Here is a 26,057-nt window from a genome sequence, read left to right as displayed (position 1 = left end):
CTCTTACGTCACGTGGAGCCCCGCCCTTAGGTGGAGCGGCGGGAGCGCGCAAGGCTCTGTCACGCAGGCGCGTTCGCGCGGCGTAGGTGGTGCTAGAGGCGACTCGGGGGATTCTAGGGCGACGGCGCTGCCGCCATTTTGTGGGGTGTTTGTCGCAGCGGCCGAGGAGGGAAGACGGCAGTTTGGCGACATTTCTCGGCCGAAGGGCCATTTGCTTTTGCGGAGGTAGGGTTGCAGATGGTGTGTGCTGGGACAGGCGGCTGTCGGTCTTTAGGTCTCCGAGCCAGGTGTCGGAGAAACGACCGCGTTAGGGGCCTGGGCTTCTGGAGCTGAGTTGGGAGTTCTGCGAGGCGCTGCTCGGCTGGTGCACGCCGGCAGCACCGAAAGTTGCTCGGGCGTCGCGGTTCTGCCGCTGACCCTTCTCTGAGGGCCCTGGCCGCTCGCGTCGCGGCTCCGGAGGCCGTGGGCTCGCGGTCCCCTGCTGCCTGGCGAGCGCGGCTGTTGGTTAACCCCGTCGGGACCTCTTCCAGCCGGCGGGCGCTAGGACCTGTCGGGAGACCCTTCGAGAGCCGTCTCTGGCGTTCGTGTTGTCGGAGATCAAGTCTTCCCCTGGATTCCTGGCCTGGGCCGTTTGTAGCGTTTCGGGGGTTTTCCAGAGTCAAGCATGTGCCCCTGTCTTGAGTGCGCCAAAGCCACTGGCCGGGTGCCCAGGAGCCGGGAGGAGGGGACCGGGCGTCCGTGCAAATCCAGGTGGTTGAGGGCAGTGGCTGCTTGTGAGAGGTGGAAATCTGCGGAGGCTAGTCCTCTGTGCCCTGCTGAACACAACATTGTTGCGGCGAACCTGCGTTTCTGGTGGTTTTGCATCTTATTATCCCTGGTTGCCTAAAATAGCCCAGATATGCTTATCCGATCCTTAGGAAACCGCCGCAAACTGAACTCGCCAGCCACTTTGTCTTGCCTCATAGCTGTCCTGTGCGATTGTGCTTTTCACACACCCCTGCAGGCTTGTAACCCATTAAATGCAGTCCTCTTGGAGCCATCCAATCCTAAACTTATAACCTGTTTCGATGTTTTTAAGCCATGTACGTAGCGTAAAGTTGTCGAGAACTACAGGATCTTAAGGGCAGTGGCGATGGATCTACATATGAGATCCACTGTGTCATTATTTTTTGAAAGATACCTACTCTAGCATGTAGGATGCTTTATTAGAGGCAGTGTCATGATTCTAGATAGCTTTTCTTTTTTATGTATGCGAAGGAACCTTACCACGTAGAACGTGGGTCGGGTGATCTTTGTGCCTCCAGAGAAAATATTTTTGAACATTGCAGGGTGAGTGGGGGAGGTCAGAGGCTGCGACTAACAGCTGAATTACATTTGAAGTAGTGAACTTGAGAAGAATTTTGGACTCTCACAAGGGAGCTCGTTCTTATTTTAATGTTTGCATATTAACTGATAATTTGAGAGTTCTGTTTTGCTGGAGGTTAGCTGGTTGTGGCAGACTTACAGTAGAAGAGGAAAAAACAAAACTGAAGAAGACACATAAGTCTTGAAAAAAACTTCATAGTAATGGAGGGTCATAATAATAACCCTCGGTCATCAGATGTGATTTTGCTTGCTATGATTTAAAAATGCTTAACCAAGCTGAGTTCCTGATGTGGTTAAAATACAACTTTGGTATTTGACGGAACGCTTCAGAAGAACTGCACTTGAAATACACATTTTCTTTTTTTTTTTTTTTTTTGAGACAGGGTCTCACTGTCGCCCATACTGGTATGCAGTGGCGTGATCATGACTCACTGCAGCCTTGACTTCCTTGGGCTCCAGTGATTGTCCCAGTAGCTGGGACTACAGGCTCGAGTCACCATGTGCGGCTAATTTTTTGTATTTTTTGGAAAGGCAGGGTTTCGCCGTGTTGCCCAGGCCAGTCTCGAATTCCTGGGCTCAAGGGATGAGGCGCCACTGCGTCCAGCCATAAATTTTTCTTGATAGCTCTAATGAAGAAAGTTTGTGTTTTGGCCTTTTGCCTCAAGTAAATGTGTGCTGTTATTCATGTCACGTTCCCATATGGAAGTGACTCCATTTGTATCAAACCGGAATGCTCACTTCCATTGAGACGCTAACAAGAGTTTTAGAATTGCTGTTTGGCCTGATCAGTGCCTTCTCTTCCTCTGTAAAGTGAGCTGAGAGCCACCTTAGAAGGATGCTTGATGGGTATAGAATTAGAATCAGCAAGAGTGAATTAAAATATCTGACTATCTGGTGGCAATCAGACTCTGATGGCGTGACACATACTTTCTTGTGGAACACCTCCCCGAAGAATTGAAGCTGCATCACTTCAAAACCTTTAATCCATTTAAAATCATTTAAATTTCTGCTTGCATTTGTTTGCTTATTAGTCATTTGGGCAAGCTGAATGAGGTTAACTAAGTGGGTTTTACTCCATTTTAGCTTTTTTCAGCTCTTTGCTGAATTGTGAAATTCTTCTCTTTTTACCATTTAAACTCACCCTGTTTAGGAGAATTTGGGCCTGACTGTTAAAACTTAACTGCTTTGGAAAATAATTAAGATGGGGAGAGACAGATAGGGGTTATATTGTTTGAGCACAGATGCTGAGCCTGGAAGGAACCCAGGTTATGCACTGGAGTTTGTAAATAAAGTCAGATGTCACCGTTATCGTTTGCTTTCACTGTGACCATGCTTCAGTGTGCATCCTTGTAGGTTGAGTTCTTTTTCAGAGTTACTCCAGATTTACTACAAATAGATTTTAAGGTTAAGAATAACTGCTGGATAAGAAAATGAACTTGTTGGATAGAGTAAATGAGTTCATAAAATCACATAAACATTTAAAAAAATTTTTTTGTAGAGATGGTTTCACTGTGTGTAGCGCAGGCTGGTCTCAGACTCCTGGGCTTGGCCTCCCAAAATCCTGGGATTACAGGCATGAGCCACCGTACCCGGCCTAAAATCACCTTTTTATATCTCTTCAGTTTCTCTGTTGAATATTGTGTTCTATCCACACAGAACTAATATTCTCAAAGCTTAGAGTCATTCTGAGATTTAGAGAAAAGAACTATGGAGAATTTGAGAAAAAGAAGCTTCATCATTGAACAGCTCTTTACCATTAAAACAAAGTCACCTCCCATATTTAGTATCCCTAAGTGTTTTTGTCTTGCACTTCAGTTATTTGTATTACAGTACTTTGCCAAAGCTGCATGACACTGATATTATTTCTCCTTAAATCAGCTCACATTTTAATGTTAACATTTTTAAAAGAAAATATGTCAATAACTTAATTGGAAAATCACTAATAAGTAGAAAGTAACAAAATAAAACAAGATAAATAAAAACGTTACTAATTTTTAGCTAAATACTCTTGTCTGCTGGAAACACTAGGCCTGAACCTTTTTATTTGGCCCCCCCCCCCCGCTTTTTTTTAATTTTTAAAAAGGCAGTTAGCAAGTGTTAGATGAAGACAAGCACCAAGCTGAGAATTTGTCCTGGATGTAATCAGAATTCAAAAAAAAAAAATGTCTTAAGGTATCAGTATTACCCACAATTTAATACTAGATCTCTATGCCTCTTAGCAGTCATCTGACATACCAGTGCCTTGGGAAGCATTACCACCTAAAAAGATTTTGGAGCCTGTAAGACCGTGTGTTGGGTTTTGATAACTTAAATAATACTAATATATAATAATTTACCTATCACACATCTGTAACCTCCACAATTCCCTTTTCATTTCTATCAACAGATGCGGCATTCCAAAAGAACTCACTGTCCTGATTGGGATAGCAGAGAAAGCTGGGGACATGAAAGCTACCGTGGAAGTCACAAGCGGAAAAGGAGATCTCATAGTAGCACACAAGAGAACAGGCATTGTAAACCACATCACCAGTTTAAAGAATCTGATTGGTAAATTAACTCTTGAACTACTAGCATTTTAGCTCTAATAGTTTTAAATGATTTGTCATTTGCTTATATAGCTTTCATCTGTCAAATTGTTTTATAATTCAGTCAGCAAATATTCGTTTAGAAAATATTTGAGTACTTATTTTAGACTAGACCATAGGCGCTGAGGCTACAGCTGTAAATAAAACAAAGTTCTTTATCCTTATGTATGTCTGTCTGCCTGGGAGTGGTAGGTAGGAGACAGTTGATCAGTAAGTGAATGTAAAATGTATTAAATAACATGGTGAGTCCCAACTGCCAGTAACGTGATTAGGGAGATGACACACAAAAAGTTAAGTAATAGTGATAGAATGCCCAACGAGTACCTTTAACTTGTATGTAGGAGGGAGATGGGTATGTTGTAGGGCTCATTGTTTCAGAAATAAGGTAGGGTTTTATAGGGGAGGAGTTATTCCAGCAGAGAAAAGCAGCATGTATTATTAGTCACTTATACCATGTCATACAGGTTATATTTGTAGATGAGGCCAAGGGATATGTTTGGGATTTTTAGAAGCTGGCTTTATTTAAGAACTATTCTTTTGCATAGGTGGTAGCTAGTAATTTGGGAAATGGCCTCAATAAAAACTTGCAACAGCATGTGTCCTGTTTTATTGTATTCTTACCAGTGTAAAATTTGGAGGTAATATATTTATATAGAATTAAAGGAATCTTAAAGTTCTAAATGATTAAAGAAAGGCTAGGTAAGTTTTCACTTTCATTAATTTCCCTTTTTCGTTTGTTTTGTTGGTTCTGTTTTCTCGTTTTGTGCAGATGTTCCATTGGGACTGTTTACCAGATTGCTTTCTAAATTAGCCAGCTGGGGTTACTTTAAAAAACAGTATGTAATTTCTTTCCTTCTCCACGTTAACAGACTTGTTCTGCCAAACTGAGCTTATTTGTAGTCAGTGCAGACAAATCGTGCTTCATACACATTATTATATAAGGGGAAGGGGGAAGGTTTATGACAGGATTTCAAAGACCAGAGATAATTAATAATTAATGTACAGTACACTAAAAAAAACCATCTGTACCCCACTATTAATAAATACAAAAAACCCTAAGGCTTAACGTCATAGTACTGGTTATTCATAGGATAATTATACGTTGTATATATAGAAAGGAAGTGATATGAGTGATGAACAGTTCATTTGTGCTCACAGTTAACTACGTAAACATGATACTGAGTCCAGTTAACCACCAGGCCAGTACCTGCTTTGATATTTGTACCAGATGTGTTTGGTGGTCAGCGTTTACCATGATCCAGAATATTCTAATTTTTGAAGATCAAAAACTTTGAGTGTTTTTATAAAATAACAAAAAACTGAAAAATGCAGAAAAGTATAAAGATGGTAATCTCTGTAGGAAATTAGTCCCCATTATTTAGCTGTAAAATTATAATTAAAAAAAAAAATCTTTGTTTCTAAATCTTTGCCACTGATTATTTCCTGAAAATACACTCCAGGAAGAAGCATTTTTAAGTTAAAGCATGTGAACTCTTATTTCTTGCTACAGGTTCATATTTCTTTTTCTAGAGAGTTTGCCAAATTATACAACGTGCTCCTTCATGCTCTCACCAATCTTGGCTGTTTTGAAAGGCGGCCAAGAATAATGTTTTGATTAAACTGAATTTTTAAATTTCTAACGAATTTGTCCGCTGTCATATATTTATTGATCATTTGAACATCTTTTTATTCTTAGCGTATTTATTAAAGTATTTTTATTGATTTAGAAGAGCTTTTTATTACAATATTTTAACCATTTGTCATATATATATTGCAGAGTGTCTTTTCTTTATGATTTGTCTTTTGGAGGTAGCCTGTGAATTGGTCTCCCTTTCTACAGGCTTAGTTAATCCATTCTGCATTAGAAAGACTGATGTGGCTGTAAACCCTACCTTTATATATTGTGGTCAGAAGCCTGTAACATAAAGTATCAAGTCTTAAACCAGTGATTCTCCAACTTTAGTGTGAATAAGAATCACCTTGGAGGTATGTTGACCAGATTTAGAGTCAGTGAGTATGACCTAAGGCCCAGGGTTACCATTTTTAATAAGAACTCCATATTTGATACTGTTGATAAATAGACCGTCCTTTGAGAAATAATACTCTTTAGCCTAGCATGCAGGGTTTTTAATGATGCTATTCTCAGCTTACTTATTTGTCTACATTCCCCTATGTGAAAATTGCTCTTGCTGGGATTGTCTTTTTCCTGAGTAATGCATAGACAATTCCTTCTCTAAGCCATTGTGGCTAAAAGTGCCATATGAATTTAAGATGGTAATATGCCATTCTTCTCCCCCGGAATTTCTTCTGTATTCTACTTTTTCCAAATCCTGGCTTCCCTTTAAGATGCAACTCTATTTCCATCTTTTTTGTAATTATTCTCTGACCATTTTAAACCGATTTTTTTCCCCATCTCTGACTCTAAGCACTCATGTGTTGTAACCTTTTAGAATTTCCTACATTGTTGGATTTTGTTTCATTTTTATGTGAGTAATCTCAAATTGTTCATTATTTGTTGGCAGGGACTTTGCCTTATATAATTTTTTTTTTATCTCCCACAGGACCTGTGTGGATATAAAAACGAATGCCCTTACCCTCATCCGTCTTGGCTATTTGAAAGGCTATAGTGAAATATTCACTGGGCATTCAGTGGATATTTTAAAAAATTAAATCAGTCTGTTCATCCTGTCTACCCTGTCCATAGCCTGTGTAATTCTGTAGACTTTGTTTATATAATCTCTCAGCCTTGGTCATCGGCCATTATCTATTGAAGAGACTCTCATCCTTTTAGTTTGTCCTCATGGTGTTCACTCCATGTTTTGTTACTCTATACGTTGTTTATGGCTTAGCAGCTCTAATTCCATGCAGTATTCCAGCTAAAGATTGTTAGTGCTAGTTTTTTCTAATAGAAGGATTTTGGACTTTTACGGGAAGGATGCCCTTAAGAGTATGGTCACGTCTAGCTTATTGTATTGGTGATCTGTCCCTGACAGTTCCAAGCCAACTGATCAGATCTCTAACCTAGACTACCCACAGTCTTACCCAAATATCCTGAGTTGTTTCTCCAATAAATACAACTTAAAGCTGATGCTAGGGAAAGAGAACCGGGTTTCTGTATCTCCCCAGCCTGGATTTTATGCTAGCCCTATTGGGTAGTAGTTGTAAAGATGCTTCTATTTCTGCCTAAACCAGCCCCCTGGGAAAAAGAATGACAGCATATTCTGGGGAAAGGAAAGGGGTTGGTGAGGGCAATCTAGTCAACATCCGTCACTCCATTGCTTGTTAGGCTTATTTTAGCCGATGTATCTGACTGGGCAGGTGTCCCCTCTCTCCCTCAGTGCTCCATGTGCATCCCTCTTGAAGCTTCGCACTCTGTTGAAGAGGACACTCATCCCAGGTAGAGAGGGGGACGGGAAACTGGGCCAATTGAATCTATGTCCTTTTCTTTCCATCAGATCAAGGCCACTTAACTGGGATCCATTGACATCCTGAGGCCCATGACCTTTGAAATTCCTTGCCAAGTTTTGTTTATGTGTTTCTTAGGGAAGAGAGTCCATGGCTTTCAGCAGATTTTCAAAGGGATCTGTAGATTAAAGCACGATGGCACTAGATGGTGGTTTTTTCTGTTGTTTCTTAGGTATTTCTCAAACAGGAATGACAGGAAATTAGAAATGCAAAGGGAAGTAGGGTGGTGGAACTACTGTAATGCTAAACTACAGGATCCCTTTCTTATTTTAGGGGGATATATTTTAGATGCCTTTGGCACATGAGGCAGTCCTCAAAAGCTATGTTGTCTATTTCTCAAACAGAAATAACAAGGCTAGAAATGCAAAGAGTAGAGGAGACATGATAGATGATGTGTGTAATAAAATTGGCCTGTATAATAGTGGTTTGAAAATATTTTAGTTTTTGTCACTAATGTTGTTATACAACCTTGGTAAATCATTTTTCTTCTAGGGATCTTAATGTAGTCGTCGGTAAAATGAAAGGGCTGGAATACATTTAAGGCTCCTTGTAGCTCTAATATACCTTTCATGAAAGAATTCTCTCTGTGCCAGGGATATCTAAAATGCTCTTACATTACAAGAGAAAGGAATCCTTTTTGCCTGCCTCTGATTGTACCTCTGTGAGAGACTAAGACAGCTTAGATACAGGTGCAGAAGGTAAAGGAACACTTAATCAAGTAAACACTAGACATGAATTAATGATTTGACTCAAGCTTTATTCCTTGGTGTGAAGTGCTTGACAGCAAACTCTATAATGGGCCCATTTGCTTGTTTGTTAAAGTAAAATTATTTCTTAAGCTTTATGAGATAAATATAAATGCTAATTCATCTGTTTGAATTTTTTTCTTATATTGAGTTAGTTGTTTAAGAATTTCTGAGAAAATGTTTTGTTTGAACCACATTATTGCAGAATGAAGAGAATAATTTGAAATCTTTTCATGTGTTTGCAGTCATTATTTAGAAGCAAGGTCCTTGAATGAGCGAGATTATCGGGACCGGAGATACGTTGATGAATACAGGAATGACTACTGTGAAGGATATGTTCCTAGACATTATCACAGAGACATTGAAAGCGGGTATCGAATCCACTGCAGTAAATCTTCAGTCCGCAGCAGGAGAAGCAGTCCTAAAAGGAAGCGCAATAGACACTGTTCAAGTCATCAGTCACGTTCGGTATGATTGGTTTTGTTTTCAATTTGAGTGGAGTTTTATTTGTGTGTACTCTTAATGAGCTGATAAGTTTCTAATTTTTTATATATATATATATAAAAAATACTATTTGGATATATTATAATTGTATTTATATTACTTAAATCCTTAAAGGGAACCTCCAAATTCTTGTAGCTGATCTGTATATTTATTAGCTAGCCCTCATTTGCCCACATTTCCTCATATTCTGCAGACCAGATAATGAGTTTATTGATTTTAATAATAAAACTATTTTTTTATTTGTAACATATTATGAAAAAATCATGCACCCATATCTTTTCTTTCATCTTAAGCATTTTTTTTTTCTTAGAAACCCTTTATCTGGTACTTGAAAATAAATGTGGAATATTGCACTGGTGGACACCTAAATGTTACTAACCTGCATAGAGCATAGTTCCATAGTCCAGTGCATCATTGTCTGCAATGAATTCTTTTGAAGTTGTGAAAATGGGTGCTGAATGGGAAACATCCAAAAAGTCTGCCCCCCCCCCTTTTTTTTTAACACTCAGACATCTTCACCTGCTTGAACAGTGAACTTTGAATTAGTTTCTCCCCAAGTTTTCTTCAGTAAAACTAGTTTTTATTAGATTGAACATTGAAATTAACTAGCCTTTATTTTCCCCTTTTATTTTAATCATGTATATTTTAAAATATTGCTAAATTAGAATAATTTCAAATAGTCTTGACATTTTAAAACATTTTTCTGACAAACTAGACATCTCAATTCACAGAATATGCTGTTTATAGCAAGAGATAAGTAAATCATGACATTGCATTCTTTAAATTTCAGACTTCAATTAAATCAGTATTTTAAAGAGACAATTGTGTTGTTTTTTTCTATTGCCACTTTAAGTATCTTATCTGAAAATCTGTTCCTTGCCATGTTTTTCTTCTGTAACATAAACTGTGCCCTGTGAATTTCTGGGGACTGAATTTGAAATTGCTCCTGCCAACTGTTCGTGGCCTGGTGCTTATCTGAATGCCTGAATATCTCCCCGCTGAATGAATTGCGTATTCTGCCCTGAATTCACTCTGATATATTGATTGGCTGGACGATCTTGGTGCTGCCCACTTGCCGTTCCAGAAGAGCCACCGAAGGAAAAGATCCAGGAGTATAGAGGATGATGAGGAGGGTCACCTGATCTGTCAAAGTGGAGACGTTCTAAGAGCAAGATGTATAGAATATTTTTCAACACTTTTTAAACTTTGCAGAAAGAATAATCTTTTTAAGAATAGTTTGTCAGCGGGGGGCTAAAGAACTCTTCATTGCTTTTTTATTTTGTTTTTTGTGGGTTTGTTTGTTCTTTTGTATTTCTTCTTTTCTGTAGAATTTAAATATTTCTATTCTAAAGTTCCAAAATAATCAGTGGAATTTGAGATTAGAGCAAGAAAGATAGCTCTATCTAATTGTTTTTGTAGCAGCTGAAACTAAAATAATTTGAGTGCTGAAACCTTAGTTATGCTTTGTTAGAGATCATTTGAAAATATTCCACACTTAAGCATTCATTGTTTGAAGAACTAGACAGTTTGTACTCAGGTACTTACACCTCTTTTTCCCTCCTCACTCTAGATGAAATCGTGGACACTTTGGGTGAAGGAGCCTTTGGCAAAGTTGTAGAGTGCATTGATCATGGCATGTAAGTTTGTTTTTTCCTTTTCAAACATTCTGATGTTTTTGGTGGGGAAAGATTCATAATTCAGATGAAATTTTATTTATTTATTTATTTGAGATAGGGCCTCTGTTGCCCAGGCTTGAGTGCAGTGGTGCTATCTTGGCTCACTGCAACTGCTGCCTCCCGGCTTCAAGTGATTCTCCTGCTTCAGCCTCTCAAGTAGCTGGGATTACAGGAGCCTGCCACCACACCTAGCTAGTTTTTGTATTTTTAATAGAGATGGGGTTTCATCATGTTGGCCTGGCTGGTCTTGAACTCCTGACCTCAAGTGATCTACCCGCCTCAGTTTCCCAAAACGTTGGGATTACAAGCCTGAGCCCCTGTGCCCAGCCAAGATGGAAGATATTTTAAATGGTAGCCACGTGTTTTGGGGGGTAAATTACTCACCAAAGTTTCTTGAACTGTGTATGATTTATTTACCGTGAATGTGGATCTTAAGAATGCTGACTGCCGGGCACAGTGGCTCACTCCTGTAATCGCAGCACTTTGGGAGGCCAAGGCAGGCGGATCACCTGAGGTTGGGAGTTCAAGACTAGCCTGACCAACATGGAGAAATACATTCTCTACTAAAAATACAAAATTAGCCAGGTGTGGTGGCACATGCCTGTAATCCCAGTTGCTTGGGAGGCTGAGGCAGGAGAATCACTTGAACCCAGGAGGGGAGGAAGGCGGAGGTTGCGGTGAGCCAAGATTGTGCCATTGCACTCCAGCCTAGGCAACGAGTGAAAATCCGTCTCAAAAAAAATAAAAATAAAAAAAAAGAATGATGACAAATTTCAACAGGGGGAAATCATTGAAATTAAAGTGGATGTTCAAGTGAAGGAATTTCCCAGAACTCCAGAACTAAGGCCCTTGACCCTGTATATAAGATTTGGCAATTTCGGATTACAGAGGCAATAAAGCATGTCTAATCTTAAATGTTAAGAGTTAGCTTCCTAAACTATAAAGACATTTTATTATCTAGGGACTAGAGAATAAAGTTTGTGATTTGACCCTCTCTGCCTCATTTTACCGTTTTCCTCTAGGACCTCTATTTTGTGGCTTGAAAACTTTTGTAAGTGAAGCTCTTAGAACTTTTGCGAAACTGCACATTTCTAAAATGACAAAATTTTTTATCATAAATTATTTGGGAAGGATGTAATTTCCAACCTGTTGTAAATATTAATATTAAAAAATAAAACTTACCTCTCTCTAAATGCATTTCAGGGAATCTAAATACCATAGCAGCTTGATACCTACCATCATCCATAAACAAACTCTTCTTGAATACTTAGAAATGTTTTATTATTGAATTTATTGTCATTTCACTTTCCATAAATACTATCCTAAATTATCCCCACATTTTGCTTTTCTGCAACAAATATGTGAATGTAAATTGAACTTTAAAGTATTTTGAAATATTTTCAGACTTACAGAAAAATTGATAAAATAGTGCAAAGAATTCCCATATATTCCAAATGTTAACCCATTTTCCAAATGTTTACGTTTTATAAGATTTGCTTTATCATTATACATACATTTGTTTTCAAATTTTGCCAACTAATCTGCAGACTTTATTCAGATTTCACCAGTCATCCCATTAATGTCCTTTTAGAATTTCTTGAAAGTCTAAGTCTTGGTGTATTTAATGAAATGTATCTTTAAAAAAATTTTTTTTAATGAGATGGAGTCTCACTGTGTTGCTCTGGCTGGTGTGGAACTCCTGGCCTCAAGTGATCCTTCTGCCTCAGCCTCCCATAGTGCTGGGATTACAGGTGCGAGCCTGTAGTCACGTGTGGCACACACCTGTACCACATCTGGCCTGGAATGTTTCCTTTATTGGGGCAGTTGAGGCCTCTAAAAAAATGAGTACATGTAGCCATAGATAAATATCTGACTGTCTAGCATTGTATGTTTTCTGTTTTCATTTTCATGGATACAAGCACTGAGAAAACTTTTTCGTCATATAATTAAATAGATAGGAGTAGAAGCTTTGTCACAGTAATCTTATTAGAGTTCTTTTAAGTCTTGAGGTATATGCCAAGCATTAAAAAATTTTTTAGTGACTTATCAGTTCACATTCGTTGGGGCCTTGTTGAAAGCAATGAACTGGAAACCGCTGGATGTGGAAAAAGGTTTTGTATCCAGCCATTAGAATACATGTTTGTTTGCCCCAAATGTTTTTATAGCCTAGGGCATACATCTTGTTACACTAGTAAGAGATGGGTATGGTTTTGTAAAGTGGAAGGGTCATAGTGAAAAAGAAGGCTTGAATGCTGGCTCATCTGTAGGTAGATTAGGTTTAAAAAGGAAGACAAAAATAAATTGAAGATTTGCAACATTTATGGCTCTATACTTTTTAGGAAGCATTCTTACAGATGCCCCAGTCTAAAGCCCACTGCCCTCCCCTGTAGCTGTTTCTGTATACTGGCATCAGTGCATCTGCTAAGGTTTTTCTGGGCTCCATTACTTAGAGTTGGGGTCTCCTTTACCTGGATGTTTCCTTCCCAATCTGACAAACTCCCTGCTATCTTTCAGGACTCAGTTCTGTGTCACCTCTTCTGTGAAGAAGTCTAAGTTGTTTCTGTGTCTGTCTTTTCCATTAGACTTTGAAGTACGTAGGAACACACCCCGTCTTTTAATCACTAATATCTATGCATTGCCTGGCACAGAGTAGGCCTAGCCTGGTAAATGAATGAATGCTTTCAACAGTAGCATATCCTATTTTTGGTTTACATTTGTATATATCTTTTAAAACTGTTGTTGTATAAAATGTAATTAAATTTAAAATTCTGGGAGCAAACGTTAAAACTCATAAGTACTAAGGGAATTATCACTTCATATAAAGTATTTTATCAAAATGTTTTAAGAAGATGTTATATGGAATCTGCTATAATATGTTCTGAAAGATTATTTTAAATGGCATAGAGGAATTGGTAATTAAGATTATGCTTTAGAGCATAACATGGCTTCAGCTCACTCTTGTACATTTATCATTTTTATCTTAATTTTATTTTTAAGGGATGGCATGCATGTAGCAGTGAAAATCGTAAAAAATGTAGGCCGTTACCGTGAAGCAGCTCGTTCAGAAATCCAAGTATTAGAGCACTTAAATAGTACTGATCCCAATAGTGTCTTGTAAGTATAACTTTCACCTAGGAGCCATCATATTACATGAAATATTCAGATTTCCATAAACTGAATTATTATTTTGCTCTGTTTTAGCCGATGTGTCCAGATGCTAGAATGGTTTGATCATCATGGTCATGTTTGTATTGTGTTTGAACTGCTGGGACTTAGTACTTACGATTTCATTAAAGAAAACAGCTTTCTGCCATTTCAAATTGACCACATCAGGCAGATGGCGTATCAGATCTGCCAGTCAATAAATTGTAAGTACACTTGATAAATCTTTATTTTTATTTATTTATTTATTTTGAGACGGAGTCTCGCTCTGTCGCCCAGGCTGGAGTGCAGTGGCGCTCTCGGGTCACTGCAAGCTCAGCCTCCCGGGTTCACGCCATTTTCCTGCCTCAGCCTCCCGAGTAGCTGGGACTACAGGCGCCCACCACCATGCCCAGCTAATTTTTTGTATTTTTAGTAGAGATGGGATTTCACAGTGTTAGCCAGGATGGTCTCGATCTCCTGACCTTGTGATTGCCCCCCTCGGCCTCCCAAAGTGCTGGGGTTATAGGCGTGAGCCACTGTGCACAGCAATAAATCTTTATTTTTAAATATTTTTTACGTTTGTACCTCCTTAACAATTAAGATAAATCTTTAAGCACCAGAAAACTTGTTTTTATTATACAAGCTATATATCCAAATGTTGTCACTAAAAACACAGACATTTTACAAGTAAAGATGAATCGTCTCTTGACCACTGTATCCTTTGCCAGTCCTCCTTTCCCTCCTAGTACAAATTAAGTTTGTAAGTGAAACTAATAATGTGTTTTTGTTCTCTTGTAGTTTTACATCATAATAAATTAACCCATACAGATCTGAAGCCTGAAAATATTTTGTTTGTGAAGTCTGACTATGTAGTCAAATATAATTCTAAAATGGTAAGTTAAAGACTTGTTTTAATTTGGGTGGTTGTCTTTAAAATTAATTTAACTTGATGATCTTTGGATGAGGAATTTCACTTCTGAGCCTTATTATATCCTGATGTTTAACCAAAGAGAAGTAATCCTTCTTTGCCTTTCTCATGAGCTTACTTTGACAATCAAGAAGATAATTCATGGGCTGGCCTTTTGAGTAGCGCTATAAAATGTATCTATTGAGTTTCATGTTTACTCAACTGTGTCTCTCTAGAAACGTGATGAACGCACACTGAAAAACACAGATATCAAAGTTGTTGACTTTGGAAGTGCAACGTATGATGATGAACATCACAGTACTTTGGTGTCTACCCGGCACTACAGAGCTCCCGAGGTCATTTTGGGTCAGTAGACACCAGGCTTTCTGATATTATAATTGAAGAAGAGATTTTTGTTCTTTACAGCTTTACTGGTGGGGTGGGGAAGTATGATCTTCTCAGCAGGATTCAGAAAACATTTTCTATTTTCATAAAAAATGTGTGGACATTGCTATAAATACTTTTCCTGAGTGGTAAACATGTGATACTGTCTGGGAAAGATATTCCAGGTGGTGGTTATTTTTGAACAAGTAAATCTTAAATGATCATAAGAGAACAGGCTGTGTTAGCTAAATGCATCAAAGAAATGTGATTTTGAAGTTATATGAGTACCTATTTTCATGCCATCACAAAAGCACATGGCTGGTAAAAATACTGAGGAAACTGGTTGGCAGATGTCTAGATATAGGACGGATAAAGGTCAAGAGAAGAAAGAGGCTTCTCTAAGAGAGCTCCTGTGATAACCCTTGATGTGAGAAAGTCTGGGAGAGAAAATGAGTTAAGGCGCAGAGTTTTCAGATAAGAAGGGACTTATTAGGGGAGTGTTGTGCCTCAACATTAAAAGTTATAGATCAGGTGTGTTAATAAATCAGGGAAGTCAGAGACTGGCTTGGGAGCCTGGAGACATTGGGAAACACTCAGATCAGGCATATCAAGACAGTTGAATGTAATAAGCTGATGACTTAGCCTAAAGTTAGGTCCAACTGAGGTTAGACTGTAAAGCATTTTTGTGGAATCGTATTTTAATACTTTTTTTGTGTGTCCAACGGGACTTGGTAGTTCAGAATAGGAGTGTAAAAGCAAACTCTTGATATTTACCTAGAGTAGAGTAGTAAAGGAGTGAGGAAATCAAGAATCCTATGCAGCTCTTGCCCACAGAACTTCCCTTGATGACGGAAATGTTCCATTTCTGCACTGTCCCATATGGTAGCCACTAGTCACTGTGCGTGACTGACTACCTTGTGGTGGGGCCAGTGTGACTGAGGAGAACTGAGTTTTGAATTTACATTAATTTTATTTCAGATTTAAACAGCCACATGTGGCTAGTGGTTACCATATTGAACAAGCACAACTCTAGAGCTTGTCTTTTAAATGCGTAATAATAGGGTTTCTGCCTAGTACAAATTGAAAGGAGCTACTGTGTAAGGGTAAAAGAAAGCAATATGGGAAGAGATAGTGGACAGAGAGGTATTTTCAGAGATTAGAAGGCAATAGATTCCTCATTTTAAGAATCAGATTTTTCCCCAAATATTTGGCATTTTTTCTTTGTTATTGGTATATCAAACAGTGGTGCATCGTACAGTGTGCTATCCTAGATTGAGTAAAATATAGTATATAGTAACCCCCTTTTTTTTTTTTTTTCTTGGAGATGGAGTTTCACTTTGTCACCCAGGCTGGAGCGCAGTGGTACCATCTCGGCTCACTGCAACCTCCACCTCCCAGGTTCACGCCATTCTCCTAACTCAGCCTCCTGAGTAGCTGGGATTACAGGTGCCCACCACCACACCCGGCTAATTTTTATAGTTTTTAGTAGAGATGGGGTTTCACCATGTTAGCCAGGCTGGTCTCGAACTCCTGACCTCAGGTGATCCTCCTGCCTCGGCCTCCCAAAGTGCTTGGATTACAGGCGTGAGCCACTGCGCCCGGCCAAGGAATTTTTTTTTTTTAATTTTTATGTTTTTTATAACAGAGACAGGGCCTCACCATGTTGCACAGGCTGGTCTCAAACTCCTGGGCTCGAGTGATCCGCCTGCCTTGGCCTCCCAAAGTGCTGGGATTATAGGCGTGAGCCACTGCACCCACCAGAATATGGTCAGTCTTATTAATAAAGTTCCAAATGTGGCCAAGCAAGGGATAGTACAAATCTGAAATTGGAGTCCCTGGCCTTGAGGAGAAAGAATCAGGAGATTGGGAGAATAGAAAGGTCCTTTGTTTGTGGAGTGAGGATGAAGGCATAATTCAATTGGAGAGGAAAATGTAGTCAGGTGCTAGAGTTGAAGTAGGCAGTTGGCCTTATGTTGGGTATAAAAGCTAACTCATCCAAGAATGAGATGATTTAGAATGGTGTACTGCAGAAGATTACAGTCACCTGGGAAAAGACTAAATTGGGAGATAGGAGTGGTTGAAAAATAAAACTTTTTTTTTTTTTTGAGACGCAGTCTTGCACTGTCACCCGGGCTGGACTGCAGTGGCACGATCTCGGCTCACTGCAACTTCTGCCTCCCGGGTTCAAGCGATTCTCCTGTGTCAGCCTCCCAAGTAGCTGGGCTTACAGGTGCCCGCCACCACGCCCAGCTAATTTTTTGTATTTTTAGTAGAGATGGGGTTTCACCACATTGGCCAGGCTGGTCTCCAACGCCTGACCTTGTGATTCACCTGCCTTGGCCTCCCAAAGTGCTGGGATTACAGGTGTGAGCCACCGTGCCTGGTTGAAAAATAAAACTTTTATGAGGTCCAAGCTCTAGCATTTACGGATTTTGTATGTGTTAATAGGTAGAAACCATGCTCCATTATTTATTTATTTATTTTTTGAGACAGAGTCTCACTCTGTTGCCTGGGCTGGAGTGCAGTGGTGCAATCTCAGCTCAGTGCAACCTCTGCCTCCCGGGTTCAAGCGATTCTCCTGCCTCAGCCTCCTGAGTAGCTGGGATTACAAGTGCACACCACCACACCCCACTAATTTTTATATATATATATTTTAAAATTTTTGTTATTTTTTATTTTTGTTATTTGTTTATTTATTTTTTTGAGATGGAGTTTTGCTTTTATTGCCCAGGCTAGAGTGCAGTGGCGCAATCTCAGCTTACTGCAACCTCTGCCTTCCGGTTTCAAGCCATTCTCCTGCCTCAGCCTCCCAAGTCACTGGGATTACAGGCGCCTGCCACCACGCCCAGCTAATTTTTTGTATTTTTAGTAGAGACGGCGTTTCACCATGTTGGTCAGACTGGTCTCGAACTGCCGACCTGGTGATCCACCCGCCTCGGCCTCCCAAAGTGCTGGGATTACAGGCATGAGCCACCGCGCCTGGCCCATGCTCTATTATTATGCATTTGTTCAAATGACAGACACTGGAGCGGGTGGTTAACAAAAATGACTTAAGTCATTATATATTGACTTGAATATATTTCTTCTTTTATCTTTAACTTCAGTGATAATGAAAGTAATTGAAATGTCTTTGAATGTAGATTTTATTTATACATTTTTTAACTAAATATTTGATCTTTGAAATATTAAAATATCTATGTGGTTGGTTCTTTCTCCTTCCCAGTCAGTATAGATTTAAGAAGGCTAGATGTTTTATTCTGATCTGAATAATACTGCCATTGAGAATTCTGAAGGAGAAAGTATATAAAATCATGTGTAGACAGCCCTGATGTTTATATATAGATCCCTCTCTGAGCTCCAGTGTGTCTGTAATTTCTGCTTATAGGTGAAACTGCTTAAAATTCCCATTATACTTTTTATACAATTTGTGCAAAACGGTAATATTTCTCTTAACGGAAGAAGTAAACTCATGCATCAAGCTGATGATAATTGATAAGGCATTAGTAATTTCATTCTGAGGATAATTATAAACCTGTATTTGTGCTAATAAAATATAAAAATTCTTGGACTAACCATGAACTGAGCATAATAATGGTTTTAACAGCAGTGCTCTCCCATTATATAAACAGTTCAGAGACTATGGAATATTTGCACGAATTGGTTGTATACTTGGAAAATGGTAGCCCCCTTTTATTTTACATAACATGCACCCCTCCCTAGTTAGAATACTGTGTCTTGATGTGAGCATATGGACTATGGAGTGTGTTGAATAGCATTTGCTGTAAAACTAGAACTATAAACCCTGAATTTGGTGTCGTATTCTCCCAAATGGGTTCTGTAAAGGGAGCACTCATATAGGGAAGGATTTAATGTACTGTCAATTAAAAGTTTTTGCATAGTAAAATGTTTCTATTTGTTTTAAAATAGCTTTAGGTTGGTCTCAGCCTTGTGATGTTTGGAGCATAGGTTGCATTCTTATTGAATATTACCTTGGTTTCACAGTCTTTCAGGTACGTGGCTAGTAAATTCCATTTAATAATTCATAACAAATTGTAAACGTTAAAGGTATGCTAAAGTTTTGACTTCCATATTGGAAAATTGCCATACATCATTATTCTTGAGATTAAAACTTAGGCAAAATGGTCATTCTTTAAAACCACAGTTGAATGAAATATTACTATGAGTGAGTGATCATAGTTAATTTTGCATGTGATTAGTGTTCGTAACACATGGTTCATATATGGTTCATACTGTCTCCTTTTTTAAATTGTAGAGCTTCTTCATAAATTTGCAGTAGTGTTAATGTGGCCAGTTTTCAGTTATAGTCATGTTGACTATCAATATGGCCATGAACGAGTCACTTATTCCTTTTTATAAAAGAATTCAGGAACAACAAGGGATTGTATTTTACTCTTAAGTATTAAGCATCTATAATGTCTTAGGCATTTCTAAGTATAAGTACATAAAGGTGAAGAGACAACATCTTTCTCAAGTCATGCAAAAGACATTGGAAAACTATTGCAGTATAGTGTAGCATTTGCTGTGATGGAACAACGTAGAAAGTGTAGGTAGGGAGGGCCAGGCGGGGTAGCTCACACCTGTAATCCCAGCACTTTGGGAGGCCGAGGTGGGCGGATCATGAGGTCAGGAGATCGAGACCATCCTGGCTAACATGGTGAAACCCTGTCTCTACTAAAAGTATAAAAAATTAGCCGGGCGTGGTGGCGGGCGCCTGTAGTCCCAGCTACTCGGGAGGCTGAGGCAGGAGAATGGCGTGAACCCGGGAGGCGGAGCTTGTAGTGAGCCGAGATCATGCCACTGCACTCCAGCCTGGACAACAGGGTGAGACTCTGTTGCAAAAAAAAAAAAAAAAAAAAAGACAAAGTGTAGGTAGGGAGAACCCAGGAAAGGTGAATAATTACTTTCTTTAGAGAAGGCGTCACTGAGAACATAGGAAGAGGAGGAGGAGTTAGAAAACTGGAGTGCAATGGGCATATAAGGAAGAAGAAATAGTATCTGTAAATGCACAGAGGAGTAAAGGAACATATTCTACTCAGGGAAGAATAGCGTTGTCAGAGTGTCTTGTATAAATGGGAAAATTATAACAATAGGCAAGGATCAATTCATAAAAGACTTCACAAGGTATTGGTTTGATCCTAGAAGTCAGTGGATTCCAAAAGTAGACTGGTCCAAAATGAAAATGGTTGTCTAGGTTTGCCATTCTGACCCTTATTTAGAGATTATCCCTCCTGCTTTTTTTTTTTTTAATGTCTCTTATGTCATGATAGTCATAGTTGTTGGTAGTTTGCTTTTAAAAATAAAAAGTCCTTAATTGGTAAAACAAAAAGTAGGAAACTCTACTTTCTTTTCCACTCTGTCCTTAAGTTGTACTTACATCTGAAATCTTAATTTTTTTTTTTTTTTTCCCTGAGATGGAGTCTCACTGTGTCACCCAGGCTGGAGTGCAGTGGCGCAACGTCAGCTCACTGCAACCTCTGCCTCCCGGGTTCAAGTGATTCTCATGTCTCAGCCTCCCAAGTAGCTGGGATTACAGGCACGAGCCACTACACCCCACTAATTTTTTGTATTTTTAGTAGAGGGTTTTGCTGTGTTGACCAGGCTGGTCTCGAACTCCTGACCTCAAGTGATCTGCCCTCCTTGGCCTCCCAAAGTGCTGGGATTACAGGTGTGAGCCACTGCACCCAGCCTGAAATTTAAATTCTTGAAAGCTTTAGGTGATGCAACCATTGAAGAACTTTAAATAGGGTCGTGGTATGATCAAGGTGTTGTGTTGTTTTGTTTGGGGAAGAGGGGCTGGAGATCCCAGCTAGTACTGTTGAGGTTGATTTGAAGTTAGAGCAGTGCAGGGGGCATGCAGCTATGATGGGCTAAGAGTCACTTAGGCAGCTGTTGCACAATGATGAATTCCCTGTTCGTGGGGCACCTCGCCAGATTTCTGTTTCTGTCTAATCTGTAGAGATCCTGTTGAAAAGTACTCTGAGTTTATAGATAAGTTTGATGTCTTAGAATCATGGTTATTAATCAGTTCTGGGAGGTATTGTCTGGTTTTGCAGTGGTGAGCTGTAGGGTCAAGAAAAAGTTAAGCAAAGTGAATGCTTTCATCAATCTGACTAATATGAAATGGATGCTTCAGGTGATTTTGTGATTATAAATCACTTTGAGTTTTAAATGAAGTATATATTATTTGAGAGGTGGTTTATATTTTAACTCCACCCTGCAAAATACTCTTAAACTAAGGAATTTCTTTAAAATGTGAAGCTAGTATTACTTACTCCTGTCATGTATCACAACGATTTGGAAGCAATATGCAAGGCACAGTAGTTGATAGATTTCTTTTAAAAGTGTTGCATACAGCCTCTGCTCTCCAGAACAAGGGTTAGCAAACTTTGGCCCATGGTGAAATCCTGCCTGGTGCCTGTTTTTACAAAAAGAAGAAGAGTATGCAATAGGGACCACTCATGACGAGCCAAGCCTAAAATATTTACTATCTGGCCCTTTACAGAAGTTTGCCAACCTCTGCTCTAGAAGCATACCATTCCGGCTGTAAGTTTGACTGTTTTCTGTATTCTACTTTAGCCAAGCCTCTGTTACTAATTTAAGGATATGTGCTTTGACATGGGTTGATAGCTTAACTTTCCTCATATATGAGCTATATGACTTTGAGGTAGTATCTTAACCTTTTTGAAATTCATGTTCCCACATACCTAGCTCAGAATTGTTTAGAGAATTATTGGGACTGTATGTATGTCTGTTGCCTGGGAGTAGTAAGTGTTAACAAGTGAACTATTCATTGGGTACTGGATGTTAATTTTGGTTAAGCAGCTGATTAAATGAGGAGACAGTTTTTCTGGTAACCTTGCCCAGTTATTCTTTAAACAGTGTAAGAAGTACAAATAAGGAAACTAAAATTTTAGATTAAACAAGTTAATGTGTTTGTAGGGAAATGGAGAGTACTAAATTTCTTTTTCTTACATGTTTTAGACTCATGATAGTAAAGAGCACCTGGCAATGATGGAACGAATATTAGGACCCATACCACAACACATGATTCAGAAAACAAGGTATGTTTTAAGATTCAAGCCTTTTGTTGGATATGTGCAATAGCATAGATTCAAACTACAGAAAACCCAACGTTGTTGTAATACTGATTCCAAGGACTATAGATTTTGACTGTTTTTTTTTTTTTTTCCTGTACTGGAGGTAACTTCTAACTTCATCTTACTCCTTTTTTTTTTTTTTGAGATGGAGTCTCACTCTGTCACCCAGGCTGGAGTGCAGTGGCGCGATCTCAGCTCACTGCAGCCTCTGCCTCCTGGGTTCAAGTGATTCTTCTGCCTCAGCCCCCTGAGTCGCTGGGATTACAGGTGCCCACCACTATGCCTAGCTAATTTTTGTATTTTTAGTAGAGATGGGGTTTCACCATGTTAGTCAGGCTGGTCTTGAACTCCTGACCTCAGGTGATCTGCCTGCCTTGGCCTCCCAAAGTGCTGGAATTACAGGTGTGAGTCACTGCACTAGGCCATGTTTTTAAAAACTAATATAATAAAAAATATTTACCTTGTGATCTAGTGCAGGGGTCCCCAACCCCTTGGAACTGGGCTGTACAACAGGAGGTGAGTGGCGGGTGAGTGAGCATTATTGCTGCCTGAGCTGCACCTCCTGTCAGATCAGCAGTGGCATTAGATTCTCATAGGAATGTGAACCCTATTGTGAACTGCGCACGCGAGGGATCTACGTTGCATGAAGGTTCCTTATGAGAATCTAATGCCTGATGATCTGAGGTGGAAGTTTCATTCCAAACCATCATCCCTTCTCCCCGGATCTGCTTCCATGAAACCGGTCCCTGGTTCCAAAAAGGTTGAGGACCACTGATCTAGTAAACAAAATGGCTTTTGGGTTTTTTTGTTTTGTTTTTTTTTAACTCAAGTTTACGTTTGCATAAATGTTTTCTTAAGGCGATGTAAAAATAATACATAGAATATGGAAAAGCTTGTGTTTTGGAATCATATCACTCTAAGTGTGAAATTTATTCTGTCCTTAACCAGCTGTATATTCTTAGACAAGGTGGTATTTCCAAACACAGCTTCATCGCAGAAGCCACCGAGGGAGTTCTTTAAAGATTTCCAGCCCCATTCTAGATCTAGTGAAAACAGAATTTTAGGACTGGATCCAGGGGGCCCCTAGTTTTAAGCTGACATTGTTCCGTATGTGATAGGAACAACTTAGTTGAGAGACTAAAACCTCACAGGGTGGAGGATATGAGGTGTCCGATATATAATTGTTGCTGAGGTTTTTAAAAATTGTATGCATATATATAAGTCTATACACCTAGAGAGAGCTGCTTTCCATGTCTCCCCTCATGGGTGCAGGGTAAAGATACGACTCTTGTTATTTTACTAATCCGGACTTTTTTTTTTTTTCTGTAGAAAACGCAAGTATTTTCACCATAACCAGCTAGATTGGGATGAACACAGTTCTGCTGGTAGATATGTTAGGAGACGCTGCAAACCATTGAAGGTAAAAGAAAAAAGATTAAAGGTTAAATAAACCACGTGTTTGCACTATTAATAATTTTTTTTAAAACAAAAACATTTCTCCCCCAGGAATTTATGCTTTGTCATGATGAAGAACATGAGAAACTGTTTGACCTGGTTCGAAGAATGTTAGAATATGATCCAACTCAAAGAATTACCTTGGATGAAGCATTGCAGCATCCTTTCTTTGACTTATTAAAAAAGAAATGAAATGGGAATCAGTGGTCTTACTATATACTTCTCTAGAAGAGATTACTTAAGACTGTGTCAGTCAACTAAACATTCTAATATTTTTGTAAACATTAAATTATTTTGTACAGTTAAGTGTAAATATTGTATGTTTTGTATCAATAGCATAATTAACTTGTTAAGCAAGTATGGTCTTGATAATGCATTAGAAAAATTAAAATTAATTTTTCTTTTTGAAATTACCATTTTTAAATACCTTTGAAATATCCTTTGTGTCCAGTGATAAATGTGATTGATCTTGCCTTTTGTACATGGAGGTCACCTCTGAAGTGATTTTTTTTGAGTAAAAGGAAATCTTGACTACTTTATATTCTTAAAGGAATATTCTTTATATACTTCAAATTTAGAACTTAACTTTAAAAGTTTTTCTTCTGTAATTGTTGAACGGGTGATTATTATTAACTCTAGATAAGCAGGTACTAGAAACCAAAACTCAGAAAATGTTTACTGTTAGAATTCTATTAAATTTTAAGTGTTGTATTCTTTTTCATTGGGTGATATCAGGGTGATAACCAGACATTCATGGAAAGGCGTGCAGTTTGTCCATTGTGACAGTTTGTTTAATAAAACCACATACACACTTTATTTAAGATTAAAATCTAACTGGAAAGTTAGCTTGGAAAATGGACATTTCCAAGTATGTTTGGTGAGTCACAGATATAAAAATAGAAATTCTGATGAGAGGTTTCAGTTTTTAATACCAAGTCCTTAGGAGTCTTAACATTGGCCAGCATCTGTTTATCAAATTACATAAATATGTAAACCTATAAGAATTAAGTTTATTAATTAGGCAATTTATGTTTGTGATAATTCTTACGGGAGAAAGAGGATTTGATTGGAAAGCAGTTTGGGTAGAAAGTGCTGCTGAAATTTCCAGAATTTAATTGATTGGTTACATAAACTTTTTGACTTTAGCGTTTGTTGTTGTTGTTCTTTTACTGTCCTTGTTTTCACATAAAAACTATATGGAGCCAGGCACAGTGGCTCACGCCTGTAATCCCAGCATTTTGGGAGACCGAGGCAGGCGGATCACCTGAGGCCAGGAGTTTGAGACCAGCCTTGCCAACATGGTGAAACCCTGTCTCTACTAAAGATACCAAAAAATTGCTGGGTGTGGTGGCGGGCGCCTGTAATCCCAGCTACTCGGGAGGCTGAGGCATGAGAATTGCTTGAATCCAGGAGGTGGAGTTTGCAGTGAGCTGAGATTGTGCCACTGCACTCCAGCCTGGGCGACAGAGCGAGACTCCGTCTCAAAAAACAAAACAAAACAAAACAAAACAAAAACCCGGTATGTGGTAAATTACTTAATTGGGCAAAAGAAAAAAATGTCTGTTGCTATGGTTCAGTCAGCCAGGTAGGAATATTTTTTGTTGTAGAATTCCTAAGTGCTTATTTCCAGATACAGGTGAATTTTTGTTAAAAGTATCCCTGTTTCATAAGTGCATTACACAAATATTGGAGTTTTATCTGTTTATGTTTTGCTTTTTTTTTTAGACTGAGTCTTGCTCTGTTGCCCAAGTTGGAGTGCAGTGGCGTGATCTCGGCTCACAGCAACCTTCTTCCTCCTGGGTTCAAGCGATTCCCTTGACTCAGTTTCCCGAGTGGCTGGGCTTACAGGCATGTGCCACCAGGTCCTGCTAATTTTTGTATTTTTAGCAGAGGCAGGGTTTCACCATGTTGTCGAGGCTGGTCTCAAACTCCTGACCTCAAGTGATCTTCCTGCCTCGGCCTCCCAAAGTGCTGGGATTAAAGGCATGAGCCACTGTGCCTGGCTAATCCGTTTATGTATTTTAAACATAAAATGCATGGGATTTTCTTGTAGGACAAATAATGAAACCAAGCTTGGTTTTCTATGTTACTTAGGGGCAACATTTGTCAATACAGTAAGGCTGTGTTCCTAAAGTAGACTAGGAGTTTAAGAAAGCTGAAACAAAAAGTTTATTGTAGACTGACTGCATACATTATGTTTAGGCCTCTGATATAGTCCAAATACAGTGACTTTATTTCAGAATAGTTGAACTGTATGTGATAATTTTTTTAAAGAAGCATTTGATGTTTAAAAACAAGGTTTTTCCTGAGTTTACCAGTGTAGCCCTACAGATTAAGGTGTTTGCTATCCTTTATTTTCCCCTTCATTTTATTTTTTCCACTGCCATTGTACTACCCAAGCCTCCTGTCCTTTCCCCCAATAAGTGCTTCAAGTTCCCAAATTAGTGTTTACTTTCTATGAAAAACTCAGAGTAGCTGATCTCAGGATATAGGAGGAAATAAAAATATTCACATTATTTCTTACTAAGAAGTTATTGATTGCTAACCCCCTGTCTCTTCTGAAAATTTACGTTCTTCACAAAGGGTATTTGCTAATTTCTAGGCCTAATTCATGGAATTTCGGGAATTAAAACGAAACTTTAAGAAATTAGGATAGATGCAATGCTTAGAGGTTACGGCGGTACCTCTGGGATCATTGAGTGTCTTTT

At 38.9% G+C, this 26,057-nt stretch overlaps 1 protein-coding gene across 7 annotated transcripts; it reads left to right on the top strand.

The window, feature by feature from the left end:
• On the top strand, positions 1-24,494 carry CLK4 (CDC like kinase 4). 7 transcript variants are annotated; one of them, XM_034961139.3, is made up of 14 exons: positions 1-225; positions 3,752-3,912; positions 4,720-4,786; positions 8,407-8,629; positions 9,750-9,840; positions 10,236-10,302; positions 13,339-13,455; positions 13,543-13,709; positions 14,284-14,378; positions 14,629-14,758; positions 18,704-18,786; positions 21,779-21,858; positions 23,224-23,314; positions 23,401-24,494. In XM_034961139.3, the coding sequence occupies exons 2-14, from the start codon at positions 3,810-3,812 to the stop codon at positions 23,539-23,541; spliced, it is 1,455 nt and encodes a 484-aa protein (XP_034817030.1). In that variant the 5' UTR covers positions 1-225; positions 3,752-3,809; the 3' UTR covers positions 23,542-24,494. The 7 variants fall into 7 exon arrangements, with proteins under 7 accessions (XP_034817030.1, XP_003805423.1, XP_034817032.1 ...); XM_055113080.1 differs by lacking the exon at positions 1-225 and adding an exon at positions 6,512-7,347 and having other exon boundaries at positions 3,842-3,912; XM_003805375.5 differs by lacking the exon at positions 4,720-4,786 and having other exon boundaries at positions 11-225.
• The last annotated feature ends 1,563 nt before the right edge of the window (positions 24,495-26,057 follow it).

This window comes from Pan paniscus, chromosome 4, assembly GCF_029289425.2.
Source record: "Pan paniscus chromosome 4, NHGRI_mPanPan1-v2.0_pri, whole genome shotgun sequence".
NCBI classification, from domain to species: Eukaryota; Metazoa; Chordata; class Mammalia; order Primates; family Hominidae; genus Pan; species Pan paniscus.
Note: the sequence above shows the minus strand (reverse complement) of the source record. Positions and strands in the feature narration are given on the sequence as shown.